We start from the raw sequence: 19,287 nt of genomic DNA, 5'->3' as shown, positions 1-19,287 counted from the left end.
GGCCTCCGTGAGTCAGCTCTTAGGGCTTTGTTTGAGTCTCCTCTGAGCTCATTTTCTTCTAGGTCCTGTCCCCACTTTCCCTATATTTTGCTTTTTTCCTTCTGCTTGCCCTTCTCTTCCTTGTCCTCTGTTCACCCTTGTTGTATTTCCCACCCTATGTCTCCCCCCCCCCCCCCCCCCTTTCCCTCTTGCCACCTTCTACAAGGGTCATTTAATCTTCTAAGGACTAAGCTGGCATGGATGTCTGTAAGCTGTCACTTGATGCTTCATGGTTTTGGAGACCTTCCACCCCTTCTGCTGTTTTGGACTCCTGTCCCTGATAGCAGAAACACATCTAATTAGCAGGTGGTTGAAGAAGAAGGGTGATAGTTTTCATGTTTTTGCTCTATAAAATACCTTTTCAGTGTTGTTGGAATTAAGACGGGGATTTCCTAACCCTGTGAAACCTCAAAGCTGTCCTTACACTTGTTGAAAAGCCTGCTGTTTTGGGCTCCTGGTTTCTAGCCAAGATGGCTGAGGAAGAGCAAGGTGAAGTCAATGACACATGGGTACTGTGGCCTGTCTGGCTGCCATTGTAGAGGCTGAGTGATTGCTTGGGGGTGGTGTTGCTGTTGGGGTACCCATGCCAGCTAACCTTCTCCCAGATCAACACTTTGTGTCTTTCAGGCGGAGACCAAATTGACCTTCCACCAAGGGCCATCAGTGGGGCTGAAAGACTCCTCAAGGTAAGCTGGGTCACTTTCTGAATGCTTTTTGCCCAGAGAACTTTAAGTTTGTCCTTCCTCTCCTTGCCATGGGGTTGCACAGCTCTGGTTTTGCCTCCCGTATCACTGAGACCACTCTGCTGCTGATGCCTTCACTGGGCAGCTTGACTGTGTCCTGGCGTCTTCACATCACAAGTGGAATATGAGGCCCCATCCTGGGATTTGAGGGTGGAATGAGAGGCTCCTGGCCCCATCCAAGCACCCCAAGGATGCTAGAGTCAGCAGGGCGCGATTGCTCAGATGCACATACCTACATAAATACAGAGGTAGGTGGTGGGGAAATGCTAATGGGAACAACCAGCCTTGCAAAGCCTGGGAAAAGGGTGTTTCTTTCCCTCGCCCCATCCTAGATCTGGGCAGAGATAGGCAGCTGAACTCATAAAGCTGGCCCTTAGCAGGTTAATCCTCTCTGCGTCTTACAGGCAGGGGCTTTCATGTCCGGTGAGAGGCCGCTAATAAGACCTTCTGGGGAAGGAGCCGATCCCAAAAGGTGGCAAGACTTCACCTTCTGAGTCATGAATCTGCTTGGCTACTAATGAGATTGGAGGGGCTGAGTGTGTTTTGCTGGGCCATTTGCCCTAATGAGTTTAGTGGCGATTGTGTAACATGTTCTAGCTGTGTGGAAAAAGCATTTGGCCCCTCGTTTCTTTGAGAACTTCTTGCCTCCATCCCAAGCAGGCTCGAAGGCTTTCCTGAGCCCTGTGTCACACTGATGTCCCACAGTTTGGTAATTTAGCATCAACGTAAATGAACTTTTAGAAATGGGCCAAAATTCTCACTTTCCATTGCAGAAACCATGTCTGCAGGATGTTTTGGCTAAAAGCAGAAACTGTGGCTCATCTTTCCATGCTCTTACCTGGGTGTGCAGGGGAGGCACCACCATCCTCATCGGAAGGAGAAACCTGGCTTCTAAGCTCCTTCCTAGGTAGCAGCTGGCCATGCCGAGGGGTGCCAGCAGGGATAAAGACAGGCAATGGGCCTGACCTGTAGACTGGTACAAGGGTCTGAACTCAGCTCCAAGCTCACCTAGCATGGACTGGAGGAATGTGGCTTTGGTTGCTTTTCACCTGCTTGCTTGGATAAGTTGGGTTTTTGATGGTGGTGCCAATTACAAGCTGGGGATATGATGCTCTGCAGCCTAGTGGGCATCTCACTCAGCTGGGAGGCAGTAATGACCCAGCAGAGACAGACCTAAGTTTCCCTGTGGGCAAGGAGACATCATCACCTCAACCCTTGGATATATAGGCTCAAGCTACAAGATGTAGGTTGGTTTAGGCTGTGCCTGCTACTGTCTTGTTCATCTCTTGCTTTGCTTTTTTTGGAACATGAGGAACATGAGCAGCTCAGAGGTTTATGATGTTCCCAACTCTCTGCCTGTCTTGGAGAAGCCTTGTGAGAAAGTATTTTACAGGGGCAGGGTGGTGATTTATAATGCTTGCAAATCCTGCAGAAAGCTCCAAAATTCACCTGACTTCTCTGCTGACCAGGAAAATGCTCCTGGATTCCCCAACTCTATTGCTGATCGTGGACATCATGGATCCTGACACTCCTTCTCCTGCAGTGTGTTGCACTGATGAGGCTGTGTCCTTCCTTGTTGTGCCAGTGCTCAGGCTGCCTTCTTGGGAGGGGAGTGGGAGAGCCTGTCCCCCACAGTCGCAGGAGATGTGTCCCATCACAAGGTCTCGTCCTCCTGTGTGTCAGCAATGCTCAGCCTGATGTCATACCTGTCCTCTTCTGTGATGCTGCCAAACCTTGTAAACCTGTCACCTTCTCTGGGCAGAGATGTCTCTGGGGGCATTTCCTTGGGACCTCCCCTGTTTGGTCTGGAGAACCTGTGTTCCTGCTTGTTTGAGCATCCTTATGCCATGAGCTGCAAACTGGTGCCAGTTCCTATGGGGGCCAGTCACTGCTGCTTTGGGATATCTCCACCTGCTGCAGCACCTGTGTTGCTGCTGTGCTTGAAGGGGAAACAAAGGGCTTATTTGGGAGCAACCCCCTAATTCTGCATGTAAGGAGGCTACTGCTCACCAAAGCAGTGAGAAGTGGCTGTGCTTTTGTTGTAGGTTGCAGTGCAAACCCCAGAGAGGAAGTTGTGCAGTGGGAAGAACAACCAAGGCTGGAGTTGAGGTAGGAAACCTGGGGGGACTGTCAGCCCCTGGACCCAAACCTGCATGGGGCCCATCCCTTAGCACCTCCTCCATTCACCTGGGCTTTGGGATAAGGTCTCTCCTTTCCCAGTCTCAGCATTTCTTCCCTTATGGCTGCTTCCCACAGGTCCCAAACCCAAGTGATGGTGTTGCTGGTGGGGCTGCATACCCCTCTGGAGAGCCTGGGGTTTTGAAGGTGGATGTGGGGCTTGCGGCTATGAGGGAGGGTGAGGAGGAGGAGCTGAACCTCCTTGTCCCACAGCAACAAGGGGATGCCCAAGACCTGAAAAGAAAAAAAGAAAGCAAGAAGAAGCGAGAGCAAAGGAAGCACCAGGGAAGGGAGCTGGGGAGAAAAGGAGGGAGGAGGAAGGATGAGTTTGAGGAAAGTCCCAGGGAGGTGATGGAGGGTGCTGAGGAGGAGTGTGTTGATGGGGGCAGGAATTGGGGAAGGGGACAGCACAGAGTCAAGCAAGGAAGCAGCAGCACCCAGGGATGGGGTGACTGGAGGGAAAAGCAGGAGAAGGGGAAGGTAGAGAAGCGCAAGAAGGTGAAAATGGAGGGGGTGGAGAAGATGGGGAAGAAGAAAGTAAAGAAGGAAAAGATGTTGGAAGAGGAGGAAAAGCTGAAGAAGACAGATGAGGAGGAAGGAGAGAAAGGGGTGGGAGATGGAGTGGCAAAGCAAAGTGAAGATGGAAAAGGAGTAAAGGAGCAGGAAGAGAAGGTGCATGAGAAAGGGTGGAGAGAGATGCAGAGTGCAAAGATTGGGCAGGAGGTGAAGGAGGAGGAGGCGGCAAGGAAGCGAGATGTGCCAGGGAAAAAGAAAAAGCAGAAAATCAAGGAGAAAAAGCCAGAGGGGGAACTGAAAGAGAAGGGCAACGAGAGCAAAGAGAAAAGTGAAGTGGACATGACCACAGGGAAAACTCGGAAAAGGAAATTTAAGGAAGAAGGAGAAGAAAAGAAAAACAAAAAGGCTAAAAAGAAGGAGAAAGAAGAAAAGAATGCAGAGGCAGAAAAGAAGTGGAAATGGCAAGTGTTCTGCATGCCTTTGGCCTGTGGGCAGGTCTAATGCTAATGCAATTGGGGTTTTAGTTTTATTTCTTAGGGTGAAACTGAAAATTGTTTTTTACTACTATTTCTCAGCTGCTCGGCTGTATTAAGCCTTAAACTCTGCGCTCTTGGCAACAGAAAGGGGGTGGGAGATAATGAGAGGTTCTAAATACAGAATAGTATTTGAATGATAGTTTTTTGTTCTTATAACAGTATATACAATATGTATTCTTCCTGAAATGACTTTGCCAGTGCCCAGCCAGGGTGGTTCTCAGGTGGAAGGAGAGGATTTGTATAATGCCTTGTAATCAAACAGCTTCCAAGACAGCGGGACCTATATCGGGGAGTTGTAGAGGGGCTGCATTTTATTTTATTCCCACTTTTTCAGCAGTTTTTGATTGATCCAGGCAAGCTTTTTGGCACAAGAGCATTGGGAAAGGATGTAATCCCTTTCAAGAGAGCAGTGGCTTTAGCCACTTGATGTCACAATCTCCCAGAGCACCCCATCACTCTGGGGCAGAGAAAGAACATTTGTGTGGTGGGGGGATGGTTTGGAGCCTGCTGCAAACCCCAGCTGCAGGGAGCTGCTAGTGTGTTATCCCAGACAGGGATGTCCATGAGCGCTTGGACCTTTGGGACAGCCCCTGTAGAGCACAGAGTGGCATGAAAAATGGGACTATGAAGCTCTCTTGTTTGTTTGGGGGGCTGGAGCCGGGTATGGAGGCGAGAGGCTGGTACCGAGCATCAGCTTGTTTTGCAGCAGTTTTGCTCCAAAACAGGGGCAGAACTACATTTCCCATAAGGCTTCACCACTCCGGCATGTGGGGAGTGCCACAACGCGGACCGCTTGGGCACGGTGGTGGCCCCTCCGGGTGATGCCGGAGGCACCGGCACCACCGCAGCCCGGTGGGTAGCAGGGTGCTGGGGCAGGATGCTCGGGGTGACCTGGGCATCCACCAGCCTCCGTGTGTCCGTGGGTGGCTCAGGGGCATGTACCGGACTCTCGCCGCCTCGCTGCTCGGCCGCAGGGCCCCTCGCCCCCGGCTGCCCCCCGCTGGGCTCCGGCGGGGCTCGGGGGGCTGCAGCAGGTGAGTGGGCAATGCCGCCAGGGTGGGGGATCGCCTGACTTTGGGAGGGGAGGTGGAGCCCTTGCGGTGTCCCGCAAACAGCCCTTGCAGCTGCCTGCCTGAGATGCTGTCAGCCACGTTTTCTGTAGCTTAATGGTTATTTCGTTCTTTAGGATGTTTCCTTTTTTTTTCTATGCTTTCTTGGCACGTTGCACCTTTTGACCTGAGCGATTTATTCTACCCTGCTTCCCGTGGGGAAGAGAAAAGTCAGAAATGCTTCCGGGGCGCTGCTGAGCAAGAAACCCAGGCGGTTTTCTTCCCCTTGCTGGGTTTTCCCAGCAATCCTTCTTCTTTCCAGAGGTGCTGGGGTCCAGGGCCGGTGCCAGCCTGGCTGGTGCTGAGCTGCAGGGTGGTGCAGAGCCCTGCCTGTTCCGTGCGCTGCTGTCAGCGATGCTCTTCCAGCGGGCTTCATCCTCCGCCCCTGAGCTGCGTTACCTCTTTAATGCTATTCTTGTAATCTTGAGGGTGGTTTTTTTGACCTTTTTATTTTTTTACTTTTTTCTTTAAAAAAATCTTCACAACTAAAGCATGCAGTGACTTTAAAATCCTGTTTCCTCTGGAGTGGGTAGAGGTGCATTAAGGTCTTATTTACATTAAAATCATAGGTATAAGTAAGTAGTCATGGACTTTGTGTGTTGCCCATCTCTGGCATGTACACACGAACCTATGCACTTTTTTTGGGGCGTGGTTCCTTAAATAAAGGAGGCAGGGAGGGATGGGGAGGGAAGGGAGGGTATGTTTTTAGTTCTTGCAGCCACCTCTGTGCAAACTGAGCAGCCTTTGTGGCTCTGCAGTGGGGCCTCTCCCTGTGCCCATGAGTTTGGTTGACTGATCCATCCCTTCACTCTCCCCCTGTGTCCCTCTGTGTCACCACACCAAGTGTGTCCTCTTCCTCAAGACACCTTTCCCTGAATTGCGTTGTCTTCCTTGTTTGAAAGAATGGGGAAACTGAGGCAGTAGCAGAGGCAACAGGATTTCGCTTGGGTTTTGCAGCAACAGACAGTGCTCGTAGACAATCTTCCTAGAGGAACCTTGGGAGAAGGTCCCAGACCCTGGGTTGGTTTGATCTCATGGGTCCCTGTGTCTGTCCCAGGTGGGAAGAGGAGAAGAAAGAAGATGGGGTAAAGTGGACTCAGCTGGAGCACAGAGGACCCTACTTCGCCCCCCTCTATGAGCCGCTGCCTGATAATGTGCAGTTTTACTATGACGGTATGTCTGCCTTGTGGTAGGACATGAGGCATGTCCTCTGCCTGGCCAAAAAGCTGGTATCTTCTCTTATATGGGGGTGGGACATGGGCAGTATTGCAGAACACAGAATAAAAGGCCTAAATATCCCACTGGATAAAGCCTGAACCCTGAGTAAAGCTGGAGGGTTTTGCATGTGGTAGGATTTACAGGGTTCTTGGGCAGCTAACGAGCCCCTGATGGATGCAGTGTGCTTCATTCATCCCCTCCCATGTGGGGCACCCTTATCAGGGTGAGGACCCCTGTGCAGCTGGTTTTAGGGTGTTGTAATGCAACCATGTGTGGATCTGAGACTTGTGCCTCTGCCCACAGCCCCTCCTGGCTGTGGGATGTGTATTGGTAGGGCTGGACCTGAAGTTTCTCTAGGGGAAGCAATGCATCTTGATGCTGTAGCCTGAAGTCCTTGTATACCTCTTGTGAAGATGGACTGGAGATAAAAAAAAAAGTCTCATTAAGATGCCTTTTGAGTTTGAGCTTTAAGTCAGCTCATGCATGGTTTCCCCACAAGCTGAGAAAATGTGATTTTTACTTTTGAGAGCTGCAGTTTGCCTGTCCTGTGGTCTCTGTGACTGACACATCACTCACTTGCCCTCTAAGATGTTGCAGGATTTGACTGAGCTGCTGTGAGCTCTTAGTCACGGCTTCTGATGTTGTCCCCAGAGCCACCATGCCTCTATAGCAACTCAGTGCATCACTGAGGGACTGAAATTGACAGGACAGATCTAGGTCTCTGCTGTCCCCCTTGGTTTCCTACCGTGCCTGCTGGGCTGTCATCTTCTCCCTGTTCTCAGCTTCATCCCTGAGCAACATGTTCTCTGACAGATCAAGGGAAGGAGGCAGTAAGGACCTTGAGGCTTGATCAAGGGATGCCAGAGATGGTAGGGCACCACAGTCCCATGGTGTCTTGGTCCTCCTCAGACCCCTCACTTGGGCTTCCTATACCTTGTGGGTTTGGGGTTTTTTTTACAGTCGAAAAAAAGGCCGATTTTGGGAAATGAGGTGTCTGGCAACGCTGTCACCAGAGGGCACTGCTGGGACATCGGTGGGGCTGTCAACTTTTTTTGGCTCTGAGAAGTCCTGGCAGCAGCGTGTAGTCCTGCATAGGGTTTGTATCTTCTCTGTGGCCTCTCGGCTGTTGGAGATCCATCTATGTTATGTGCACCTAGGCTGGTGGTTTTGGCCTGGGATCTTGGGTGACATTGGCAGGTTTGCTAAAAGGTGTCACCATCCCCTGGATGAAAAAGTGTTTGCAGACAGGCAATGACCAGACAGGCAGGAAGGGACAATGTCTGAGCTAGTGTATGTAGGTTGTCATGAGGCTTCTATAAGACCATGGTGACCCACCATACCCTGCAGTTCAGGAGCACCAGAACTCGGTGTCTAATGCAAGTAGGATTGAACAGTCCCCTGGAGCTCTGCAGGGTACTTTTCCTGCAGCTTGCCTAGAAAAGCTATTTCAAAGCATTGGTTTCCTGGGAAAAGCCAAGATGTTCCTTGGATTCACTAGACTTCATTGCTCTAGCCAGAGAACTCAGGGGAGGATGGTGGCTTTGCCACCTCCAAGAAATTATCAAGATCCACTGGAAAACCATGAGGATCCAGAGGAGGGCTATGAAGATGAAGAGGGGGCTGGAGCATCTCCCTTCTGAGGGAAGCCTGAGAGAGCTGGGCCTGTTCAGCATGGAGAAGAGAAGGCTGAGAGGGGAGCTTATCAATGCATACAAATATCTTAAGGTAGAATGTCAGGAAGATGGGGCCAGGCTCTTTTCAGTGGTGCCCAGTGACAGGACAAGGGGTGACAGGCACAAACTGCAACGTGGGAAGTTCCATCTGAGGGTGAGAAGAAACTTTTTTACTTTGAGGTTGATGGAGCACTGGGACAGGCTGCTCAGAGAGGCTGTGGAGTCTGCTTCTCTGGAGATATTCAAAACCTGCCTGGATGTGACTCTGCAACCTGCTTTAGCAGGGGGCTGGACTGGATGATCTCCAGAGATCCCTTCCAACCCCAACCATTCTGTGAGAGGCTCTTGCATCTGTAACTGTTGCACAAGTCTCAGCTTTGAGCTTCCCACAATTGCTCAGTCCATGTGGGGAAGTACTGAGACAAAACTTCTCCAAGTGGGGTCCTGGCTATTCAGCGTGGTCCTGGAAGTGATCGTGGTCAGAGAGCAAACTTGTTCTGTGTTGTGCTGGGGAGCCATTAGTTTGGGGCTCATCATCGCTTGGTGGCTGCTGAAAGCCCTGTGGCTCAGTGACCTTAAAACAAATCAGGATTTCCACTCTTGTGGAAAAGGAAATGGAGTGTGTGATTGCAGATGGGCTGCAGCAGCATCCTGCTGTGCCAGGTGCTCTGGGTATTGATCCCCTGGTAATGCTGTGTCGGGGGTGGGGGTGGGGAGGGGCATTGCTGAAGTCGTGCCAGTGTCTTCTCACCTCTTGTCCCTGTTTTGGCACCGTGGTGAGCCTGAGGATTCACTGAACGCCTGCCTGGGGAAGAGGGGTTGGGCTGTCCCTGTAACTGATGTTAAAGGTCCTCTCCCTTCCTAGGCAAACCCCTGAAGCTGAGCCTGGCCACGGAGGAAATTGCCACATTCTATGCCAAAATGCTCGATCATGAATACACAACCAAGGAGGTCTTCCAGAACAACTTCTTCAATGACTGGAGGAAGGTACCTTCCCTGTGAGGGCTTCCTTGCTGTCCATCCTCTGCGTTAAACACTTAGCATTAAACCCAGGCAGACACTAGGTGGTGGTATGGGATGGAGGGGATGAGGGTTTTCATGGCTTAGTTCTTTATAATCATATCATATTGTCTATAACCTGGTAATTATTTATTTCCTTGCTTCTTGTGGGTTGGACTGAGGCTTGTTGTCTGCAGCATCCTAGAGGCCTCCACATTGGCAATTGTGCTCCCTTGTGAGTTTTAGTGATGCCACCTAAGAAAGCATCACTAGGTGCTGGGTCTTGCAAACATCTTCAAAAATGGTTTGGGGCATATGTCCCTCTAAAGGATTAACCTTGTGGTCCCACAGCACTGCATCTTAGTCCCCAAATAAAAGCGAGAGCTGTACTAGGGCAAGTTTGTGCTGCTTCTGCAGTCCCTGCAGGCTGCCTGCGGTCATGCTTGGGGACTGCTTGTTTCCACAGCAGAAGTTAGAGGTTGTTGCACCCCGGAGCTGGTTGGGTTTTGCTTCTCTGTGGGTGCAGGCTGAGGTGTCCAGAGGCAGCCTGGCCTCCTGCCATGGCAGCTTTGTCTGCCCTTGGGTGGATGCGGCTAGGGTAGTTGTAGCTGGGGTGGCTGCTTCCTTCTGGTTTTTCTGAAGAACTGGCAAGTGGGTGTCTGACTTTCCTTCACAGGAAAGGAAAGATAGGCAGCAGCTCTGTGTGAAGTCAGTTTTGTGTCTTGGCTTTACCTGGTCCCTCTGTCTTGCTCAGGAGATGACCTCAGAGGAGCAAGAGATAATCAAAGACCTGGACAAATGTGACTTCACGAAGATCCACAGGTATTTTGTGGACAAAAACGAGGCGCGGAAAGCACTCTCCAAAGAGGAGAAGCAGGTGAGGACTGTTTCCTATATCATGCAGTCCCAGATATCATGTTTTGGGACCAGCTCAGAGTATTTTGGCTCCTACTTGTCTCCTTTCTGGTGTTATGCCCTCCTGACCCGGGACCTCTTTGGCCTTTGAACCAGCTCTGTCCCTGTGACCATCACATGCCTATTCATTAAGTTTGTCTGCAGATGCTGCATGTTTCCTGGCTTTGCAGGGTCCAGTCATCCTTGAGGACCATGGTTTGGGGTCCTGCCCTGTCCAGAGGATGGTGGACCTTGCTTAAGGGGCTGGTGGCCCATGCTTGTTCACCAGCATGTGCTGGGACAGCATCACTGAGGATTTAAAAAGTGGGTGGAGATGAGCCACTTGTTGGGAATGGACTTGGGCTCATGCTCACTTCTTCCTCCAATCCTTTGAGCTCTGCCTTTCCAACCTTCCTTTCTCGGTGAAAAGGAGGGTAGTGATAAGCAGGCATGAGTCTAGAATTTCTGTTTCACCCTATGGGATGATGGTGGCATGGTGCTCGTTTCAGAAACTGAAAGAGGAGGCAGATAAGATCCAGGAGGAGTATGGGTACTGCATCCTTGATGGTCACCGGGAGAAGATAGGCAACTTCAAAACTGAACCACCGGGCCTTTTCCGTGGCCGTGGTGACCACCCCAAGATGGGCATGCTGAAGAAGAGGATCATGCCAGAAGATGTTATCATCAACTGCAGCAAGTGAGTTGCCATGGGAAGAGCTGAACTTGTGGATCTGCTTTTGGGACTGGGGTAAACAGCACATCTCTGCTCAGAGCTGCTGTGTGCTTTTGCTATCTCCTGCAATCACAGCTTTGCACACCCTGAGGCTTGAACTCACTGGAGCCCTTCTATTGCCTCCTGGTCACCTCCAGATATCTGCTTTGCAGTTAGGTCTGACTCTTAGTTTCTCTGTGGATGTACCAGGAAGCCAGGATAGGCAGGAAGCTGGTCAGCGGCTCCCATCTCTCACTGGTGTCCACACTGTTCACCTGACATCAAATACAAACACTGCAATGCTCCTGTGGTCTCTCTGGAGAAGGGACAACTCTGTCCTCCTGTGCTCCTCTTCCCAGTGAGCCATTCTTCCTCATTTTATGGGTCCCTTGTACTGGTTGGAAGCATCAGGATGGTCACTGGAGGGAGGAAAGGCAGCGATTGGGTTAAGTTAGAGGGCAAACACTCTTACATGAGTTGGATTGATCTGAAAACCATCCGTACAAAGACTTTGTGGTCTTGATGGAAAACACTCCCCACCAGCCCAGCAAGTTCCTATGTTGCCCCCAGCATCCAAATGTTAGAACTGATCACGTTGTGGAGTGATTTTGGGTGGGCTGTATGTCTTCTGTAAGTGATGCCACAATGTGTTGACAGTCCTTGGCTCACTGAAGAAGCAGTTGAGCTGATGGCCTGTTTCTCCTTCATGGTCTGTGGGCTGTAACCCTGCTCTGCCCTCAGGGACTCAAAGATCCCCAAGCCACCGGAAGGGCACAAGTGGAAAGAGGTACGCTTTGACAACACAGTTACCTGGCTGGCCTCGTGGACGGAGAACATCCAGAACTGCTTGAAGTACATCATGCTGAACCCCAGCTCCAAGCTGAAGGTTGGAGTGGTGCTGCTGTTCAGGCAGAGCTGTTGCCTTTTGAGCCGCTGGCTTTTTGCCAGGTGGAAAGATCAGGGGAAAGCAGAGATGTGGCATGTCAATGAAAATGTACTCGCTGCCAAAAAGGAGAAAAAAGCGTGTAAACTAAATTGGTGTGCCAATTTGTAAGATTGTTAAGCATCGAGCCTGTTCTAGGGGTGGATTGCTACTGGCAGAGCCATCCCTGTGCTGCTCACATGTGTCCAAGGTTGTTGAAAGCCAGGCAGGGGCTGAGAGGGTCCACAGGGATCAGAGTCTATAAGGTTGAATTAATTTATGCCAGTAAATGGAGGGTAGGGGTAGGTGGGATCACAATCTATAGCGCCTTGGGAAGGAGGGAGTGAACACTGTGGGGAGGGAGAGGTGGCTTAGAGCTATTTCCAGTCCTCAAAGTAAATATGGACACTGCATACAAGTTGGGCACAACTGAGCAAGTGGATTGCATCATCCCATAGGTGGTGTCCCAGCAGCAGTGGCCATGGCCATACAGTGCTTGACCGCTTGGCCCCCCATTTACTGTGTGCTGGCTGCTAGCAGGTGGAGGATACCTCCAGACTACAAGCAGTTCAGACTTGGCCAGGATTCCAGGTCTAGCACTGCCAGCAGAGGGCATGGAAACACTAGATGAGCTCTTTCTCCTCTGATTTTTCCACTTCATGGACACTTCTCAAGAAAACAATGGGGTCTGAGCAGTATTTAGGTGCTGGAGGTGTTCCCAGAACAGGGTTTAACTGATAGGGTGGAAGGAAGATGGGGCAATGGTTGAAAATGTCTGTGCCCCTCTTTCCAGGGGGAGAAGGACTGGCAGAAATATGAGATAGCTCGGCGCCTAAAGGATGTTGTCCACAAAATCCGTGCTCAGTACCAAGCTGATTGGAAGTCCAAGGAGATGAAGAAGCGACAAAGAGCAGTGGCCCTCTACTTCATTGATAAGGTATCTGCAGTCTCAGCCTGGCCCCCGGGTCTCCCATCCATGGAGGTTGTGGTTTAGCTTAGCTGGTCCACCTGATGCTGGTGTGGATGGGTGTTTGCTGGTTGTAGTAGCCAGGGTTGCTGCACGAGAGGGATCTGGCAGTGGTTGTGAAGGATGGTGACTTCTACTATCTGCTGATGCTTGTGTGAGGATGCAGTTGTGTAGCAGTGCAGGAGCTGTGCTGTCCTTCCTGGACTTTAACAGCACGTGTGTGTCTGTGTGATGGCAAAGACCCCACTGGAGAGCTGGGTGACCTTATTCTGGAGGGACATTTTAGGGTTCTTAAAGCAGTGAAACAGTCTGCTGGAAGCAGTCACTGGTTTCCACCATGGTCCCAGCAACTCTTCAGTGAGGCACTGTCCTGGGAAAGTTTTCTCTCTACTTTATATCTACTTTATCTCTACATATCTACTTCAATAATCTTGGAAAGGGGGAACTGAAGTGGGCTGGGATGGATGACTCGCTGTCTCCTTCCAGCTGGCCCTGCGAGCCGGCAATGAGAAGGAGGAAGGGGAGACCGCAGACACAGTTGGCTGCTGCTCCCTGCGCGTGGAGCACATCAAACTGCACCCCAATCTGGATGGGCAGGAGTATGTCGTAGAATTTGACTTCCTTGGGAAAGACTCAATCCGTTACTACAACAAAGTGTCGGTGGAGAAGCTGGTGAGTGGGGCAGAAATGGAGGCAGCGGCCAGCATGGCAGTATGGTGCAGGGTTAGCCGGTTGCCTTGGTTCACTTGGTGGTCATCAGTCCCAGATGTGCATCTGAAACCTGCTGCAAAGATGCCTCTGTGCTTTAACGCCACAGTTGGCAGCATGTGCATAAGATGCAATAGTGCTGGGTGGCAACTGACCCTGTCCTGGAGAAGGGGGGGGAATTTTGGGGTAGGGCTTTCAAGGTTGTTTTAGCCTATGAACCAGAAGAGAAGTTGTGCCTCCTGCTGGAGCATCTTCCATTGACTGGTGGGCATCAGGCCTTGAACTGTTTTCATTGATACTTTATTTTTCACTTTGCCTGTGGGATGGATGGCGTTAATGGTGTCTGTGGGGAAACTGGAGTGCCTGGGGTAATAGCAGAGATGGGAGAAAACAGCCTGTGGCACTAGTGGCTTTGAGGTCCCAGTGCCAGCCCTTGAAGTTGAGAAGGCTGGTGGTGTGGTAGGATGTGTACTACACAAGTCTGAATCAGAGTCCATCTGGATGATGAGGGAGATGTCTAGGAGCAATTTGCTCCACGTCCCTGACAAGGGCCATCCTTTTCTCTTCTTTAGGTGTTCAAGAACCTGCAGCTGTTCACAAAGAACAAGGACCCGGAAGATGACCTCTTTGATAGGCTCAATGTGCGTTGTCACCTCAAAGCTTTTGAAACTGCACTGATAGCCCAGAGGGAGTAGAAGCAAACCTGTGACACCCCTGTCCAGCCTGCAGGCTCCTAGGCTGTGGTGCTGCATCATTGGTCATCCCTTACTCTGGTTCTGGCTCTCTCCCCTCCAGAGACATGACTGTAACTGTTTGAGCACCCTGTTGGGATGCTGTAGTACTTTTTCCCATCCTCTTTCTGCACTAGTAGCATCTCTGCTTTGCTGAACACAGGCTTCATTGCCTGCCTGCACTCATCAGTAACCTGTGTCCCTGCTAAGGAGATGTCTTTTTGTTCCTTCCATCCTCTAACTTATCTGCTTAGGCTTTTTTCTTGTAGCCTGGGAAGGCCTGCCCACACACGTGTTGCTTGAGGCATTGCTGGAGGTGTCAAACCTCAGCTGTTTGATGCTTTTCCGCCTTGCCAGGGCTTGGGAAGTGTGAGATGCTGCTGGAGAGATGTGCTGCAGCCTTCCCTCCCAAGATACTCCCCTAGAAAAACCTCCCCCCTCTTGGTATAGGATATGGGGTGCTGCCACCCATGATCCCCCTCTGCCTGCATCCCCTATAACCCACTTGCCCGTCTTTCCTCTGAAGAGGCTGCTTCTTTCTGGTTATATAGGATTTTTCTGGTATAGTCTTTCTTGGTACAAGTAAGGCTTCCTCCAAACCCCAGTTTATTCTTCTTAGCATCTTTTGTTTCCAGTCCAACTGCAGTCCCATGTGCTCTGTAGAAGAGAGATATCAGATGTGATATATGTAAGATGTGATACTGGATGTAAGATGTGTCCTCTTGGACACAGATGGGCAGAAATTTTTGACTTTGAGAGAAATTTGTTGTGGGTTTAAGTAGAGTGTGTGCCAGTTTTTGATAGATGAGGGCCTGACACAACAAGCAAACTACAGATTATATTTTTAATGCCTAACGTGGTCATTTAGACAGGAAAAGGTCTGAGAAAACCAGTGCTTTATTGTCCTGACTTCTGCTTGTTGTCTTCCTTCCTTTTTCCCACACTTCATTGTACTTTCTTTCCTTCAGACATCCATCTTGAACAGACATCTGCAGAGTCTGATGGATGGTTTGAGTGCCAAAGTGTTCAGAACCTACAATGCCTCCATTACCCTGCAGGAACAGCTCAAGGCCCTCACTAACTGTGAGTTACTGACAGTGTTTGTGGTATTACCAGCCACATAATGTGGCCAGTGGGGTCAGCAATGTCTGTCCATTGCCTTGGGGTCCCTAGAACTGCCTGCCCCTCCTTGGCTGGTGATGCACACAATGTTGTAGTGTGGCATGTAACTTATGGGGGCATGCAGCAGGTTGGGAACCATGTTAAGTGAGAAATAGTTACCCACTAGTGATAGTCTTGACTATTTAATAGCCAAGATGGGAGTATTTTTTCCTCTTCTTCCTTCCTTGCACTGCTGGTTGGTTGCGTTATTTTTTGCCTGCCTTGGATATATGGGTGATGAGGCACAGTATCAGCGATGCTCAAGTGTCCTTCACCAATTTCCACAACCAGTATTGCTCTCTCCTGAGAAAGGATGGAAAACAGCTTGCTGCTGCTCTGGCCTGTTTCCTGTCTTCCTCGGCTCCCAGAAAGGAGACATGGTGATGCTTCTATTTCCAGCTGAGGACAATGTTGCAGGAAAGCTCCTTTCCTACAACCGAGCTAACCGAGCTGTGGCCATCCTGTGCAACCATCAGAGGTCTACACCCAAAACCTTTGAGAAGTCGATGCAAAAACTCCAGACCAAGGTGAGGCAGACCAAACTGAGAGCTCCTGGACCTGATCTGTTGTTGAGGGGGGAGACAAGGAGAGGGAGGGTAAATAACCTGATGCCTAAGGAGATCATATTGGTAGCGTGGCAGGGAATGAACCAGGAATAGTGGCTTTCTTAATCAGTGCAGAGACATCAGCAACCTAGGAGTGGAGAGGAAAGTTCAAATGCTGGATGAAGCACGTGGCACAGTTTAGGATGTTTTTTCATCACTTGGTGCCTTTTGTGATGGCACAGCTTTGACACAGTTGTTTCAGGACTAGGGAAACTGGTTTTCCTGTCTGGCTGTTTGCAGGAGGACCAGCTGAAAACTTCATGGGTCTGCTATGGAGATACCTTGAACTACCACTTTTAATTTTTCTCACCTTACTGGTGATCTTGGGATTTTGCAGAGGGCTCCAGCGCTGTCACAAGCCAGTCGGTTCTCAGGCAGTTGCCCAAGATGAACAGATAAGAGCTGAGTTTCTGGCATCCGTGCTGTGAGGTTCTTTTGCAAGATGCTGAGGAATGCTTGAGCTCCAGCAGGTGATACAGGGGCAAGCTGTTGGGGTTGGAAAGAAGTTAAGGAGTGGTGTGGCAAATAAAAGGGAAAGAGGGAGATAGCTGAAACCTCCAGGGAGGATGGGAGCATGGGCTGATTTCGTATTTACCTTCACAGATTGATGCCAAGAAGCAACAGGTGGAAGAAGCCCAGCAAGAGCTGAAAAAAGCTGAAGATGAGTTCAAAGACACAAAAGATGCCAAAGCAGAAGTGTAAGTGACAATCCCTTACAATCCTCTTTTGCAGAGGGTCTCCATATGGGAATGGTGTGGTCCAACACTGTGCAGTACATCAGAACAGAAATGTGTGTGTTGGGTTTTGGATGCCTCTTGTTCTATGGCAGCCTGGCAGATGGGTGGAGGTCTTGTGGATGGTTCGTTGCAATGGTAGGAATGCAAAGAGTTCCTTCAGGGGCATTTCTTTGTGTTTAGGGTACACCTCAGTGAATACTGAGATTTCAACCCAAGCTGCTGGCTTGGAGTTATCCTACAAAATGCCATGGTGCAAAGTATGCCTAGCTTGAGGTTGGAGCTGGGGATGGGCGTACTGGCCTTGATGCATGGTTTTCTTGGGGGACACTTGAGTAGTGGGTTGTGACCGATCTGATCTCTGCAGTAGTCATTGCATGCGGTCTATCCCAAATTTGCTCCCTTGGCCCAGAGTCCAAAGGTGACTTGTTGCCCAGAGGTGGGAGAGGGGTGGAGGAGAGCAGTGAGGCTTGTATTTTATGCTTTACTCCAGGGTTTCTTGTTTTCTGCTTCTCTGTGTTGGTGAGATGCAAAGCAGGTTGCTGGGGATGGTCCTTGCTCATGGAGCCAGGATCTGTGGGAGATGGTGTTTGCTGGATGCTGGGTTCCGTGCTTGCCTGACCTTGGTGGTAGTAACATTTTTGTAAAAGTGTCTTATCAGGTCAAAGTACTTCAGAAATAGGTTGGTGCTGAATGGCATCTTTGACTCTGCCATTCTGGAGTATTTCTAGTCTCAGGTCTTACAGGACTTAAAGCGAGGGTAGAGACTACTCTGATCTAAGTTCAAGCTCATTGGCTTCCCATCATACTCCTAGGCAACAGCAGACGAGAACTGCTCTGTGTCTTACCTCTGCTGCTGCTTTTCTCCTTGAACATGCTGTCTGTGATGTTCTTCCTCTGCCCTCAGCAATGTGGAGAAGAAAAAGAAACTGTTGAAACGGCTGGAAGAGCAGCTGGCAAAGTTGAATGTCCAGGCAACAGATAAGGAGGAGAACAAGCAGATAGCTCTGGGCACGTCCAAACTGAACTACCTGGACCCCAGGATTAGTGTAGCTTGGTAAGTTTGGGGCATGCTATGGGGCAGCTGTTCCTTTAGAGACATGCCGGTCACCTAGCCCTGCCTGGGGAGGGGGATAAACATATGCCTTAGCCTGTGGGGGAATGGAATAAACTTTGCTTCTGCCCAGAGGAACATGCCCACGCCCTGGAGATGTTGGGGACGCCAGCAAAATCCAAAGATAAGGTTTCCCTTCCTGAAAATAACTGTTTGCAGGGTGTTCCTTCTGGATTTAGGGCAAGAAAGAGTCACTTTGCATGTCTTTCTCAGCAGTGGTACAAAGTTGATTTATTAAGCAGCTTGGGGCTAAGGGGGTTGCATGGATGGAAGAGGACTGCTGTGGTGGGAGCAGAGCAGGACGGGGTAGCACATACCCACTGCTATCCTGTGGTCTGTACAGGTGCAAGAAGTTTGGTGTGCCCATCGAGAAGATCTACAACAAGACTCAACGGGAGAAGTTTGCCTGGGCGATCGACATGGCTGATGAGGACTTTGAATTCTGAGACAGTGCCTTTAATGTTATTTCACAACAGCACCAAACAAAAATGATGTGTTTTGTGGTTTTTGTTTGTTTTTTCTTTACATGCTGCTGCAGTTGTTGCAGGGATGGGGCTGGGGGCTACCTAATGAAAGAGTTTGATATGGGTGTTTTGTGCCTTTTTTTGTATACAAAAGAACACCCAGTTTCTAGTTGAAACAGGTATTGCTGACTTGTGACACTCATCCTGACTGCAGTGACTTTGGTGTGAACTTTTAATTCCTCTTCGGAGTTGCCAGGTGCTTTGGATCTTTTCTTTCTTCTGGAGTCTGGGAAGAAGATTGAATGAGAGCCTTAATTGTGCTGATAAACAAGATTAGATCTAATCCTATTGCCTTGGTGTAGCGAGCTGTGCTGCCCTTTTTAGACTGTCTGAATTGGCTTGATGGGGAAACACAAGGCAATGACAGCACCGAAACGGGCAGCTGCACTGTAAGACCTGGGCTTGAGTCAAGGATGCACTGGGAGGAAGGGAAAAATCTCGGGGTTTTACATGTCAGGATATATTGTGCCCTTTTACCTCCAAGAGAAGAGAAAATTGTGCAATTACACAAATGTAATCAAAATGGGAAAACGTTGTGGGAGGGAGTGAATGGCATGGCAGGAGAAGGTGGGGAGAGGAAGATGCTAGATTAAAGAGCAGGCTGAGGGATGAAATTTACTTTGGCATGAGCAAAGTGTACTTTAATCACTCCTGTGTGGGTTAAATCTTGGTCTGGGAGAGGACATCTCATGTGGGGCCATACCTTTATATTTTCCCCTACTTGGTTCAGTTGGCTCTGGCTCAGCTCACTGTATCAGTAACGGAAACTAAACTGTCCAGCCACCGGTTTTAGCAATGGGAGAGGGTGATGGTGCCTGTGGGGCTGGACCAGGCTCTGGTGAGATGTGAATGCGCTGAGGTGTGGTACCAGTCTTACTGGAGCTGTGCCTATATTGGGATGACAGCTTTGTCATCAGGCTGTAGCCTCCCCAGTCTGCTCCTGCTGGGCATGGAGCAGGCAGGGATCCACAGCATAAACTGTGCTGGTGCTTGCTGCCTAATTGGCTGCTTTCGGGGGGGGGTGGGGGGGGGGGGTGGGGGGGGGGGTGGGGTGTGGAGTGATATCAGCATATACCTGGCAACAGTGAGCCTGCCTGCCGGTGAATCTCAGGTGTGAGTGAGCTGTTGCATTGGCAATAAATCCTTCTGGCTTCTCAGGGCTGATGTTCAGGTTGCTATAGTCCAAAGCTCTTCGTGCTTCCCA

At 50.1% G+C, this 19,287-nt stretch overlaps 1 protein-coding gene across 2 annotated transcripts; it reads left to right on the top strand.

Annotated features, from left to right (window-relative positions):
- The first annotated feature begins 4,776 nt into the window (after positions 1-4,776).
- On the top strand, positions 4,777-18,147 carry TOP1MT (DNA topoisomerase I mitochondrial). 2 transcript variants are annotated; one of them, XM_056332363.1, is made up of 14 exons: positions 4,777-5,046; positions 6,179-6,294; positions 8,878-8,999; positions 9,766-9,888; positions 10,415-10,602; positions 11,359-11,404; positions 12,333-12,476; positions 12,993-13,178; positions 13,787-13,855; positions 14,914-15,028; positions 15,506-15,633; positions 16,315-16,409; positions 17,353-17,502; positions 17,903-18,147. In XM_056332363.1, exons 1-14 carry the CDS (start codon positions 4,949-4,951, stop codon positions 18,003-18,005), a joined length of 1,683 nt encoding a protein of 560 aa, XP_056188338.1. In that variant the 5' UTR covers positions 4,777-4,948; the 3' UTR covers positions 18,006-18,147. The 2 variants fall into 2 exon arrangements, with proteins under 2 accessions (XP_056188338.1, XP_056188336.1); XM_056332361.1 differs by having other exon boundaries at positions 11,359-11,503.
- The last annotated feature ends 1,140 nt before the right edge of the window (positions 18,148-19,287 follow it).

The sequence above is a fragment of the Falco biarmicus genome, chromosome 3, assembly GCF_023638135.1.
Source record: "Falco biarmicus isolate bFalBia1 chromosome 3, bFalBia1.pri, whole genome shotgun sequence".
Taxonomy (NCBI): domain Eukaryota; kingdom Metazoa; phylum Chordata; class Aves; order Falconiformes; family Falconidae; genus Falco; species Falco biarmicus.
Note: the sequence above shows the minus strand (reverse complement) of the source record. Positions and strands in the feature narration are given on the sequence as shown.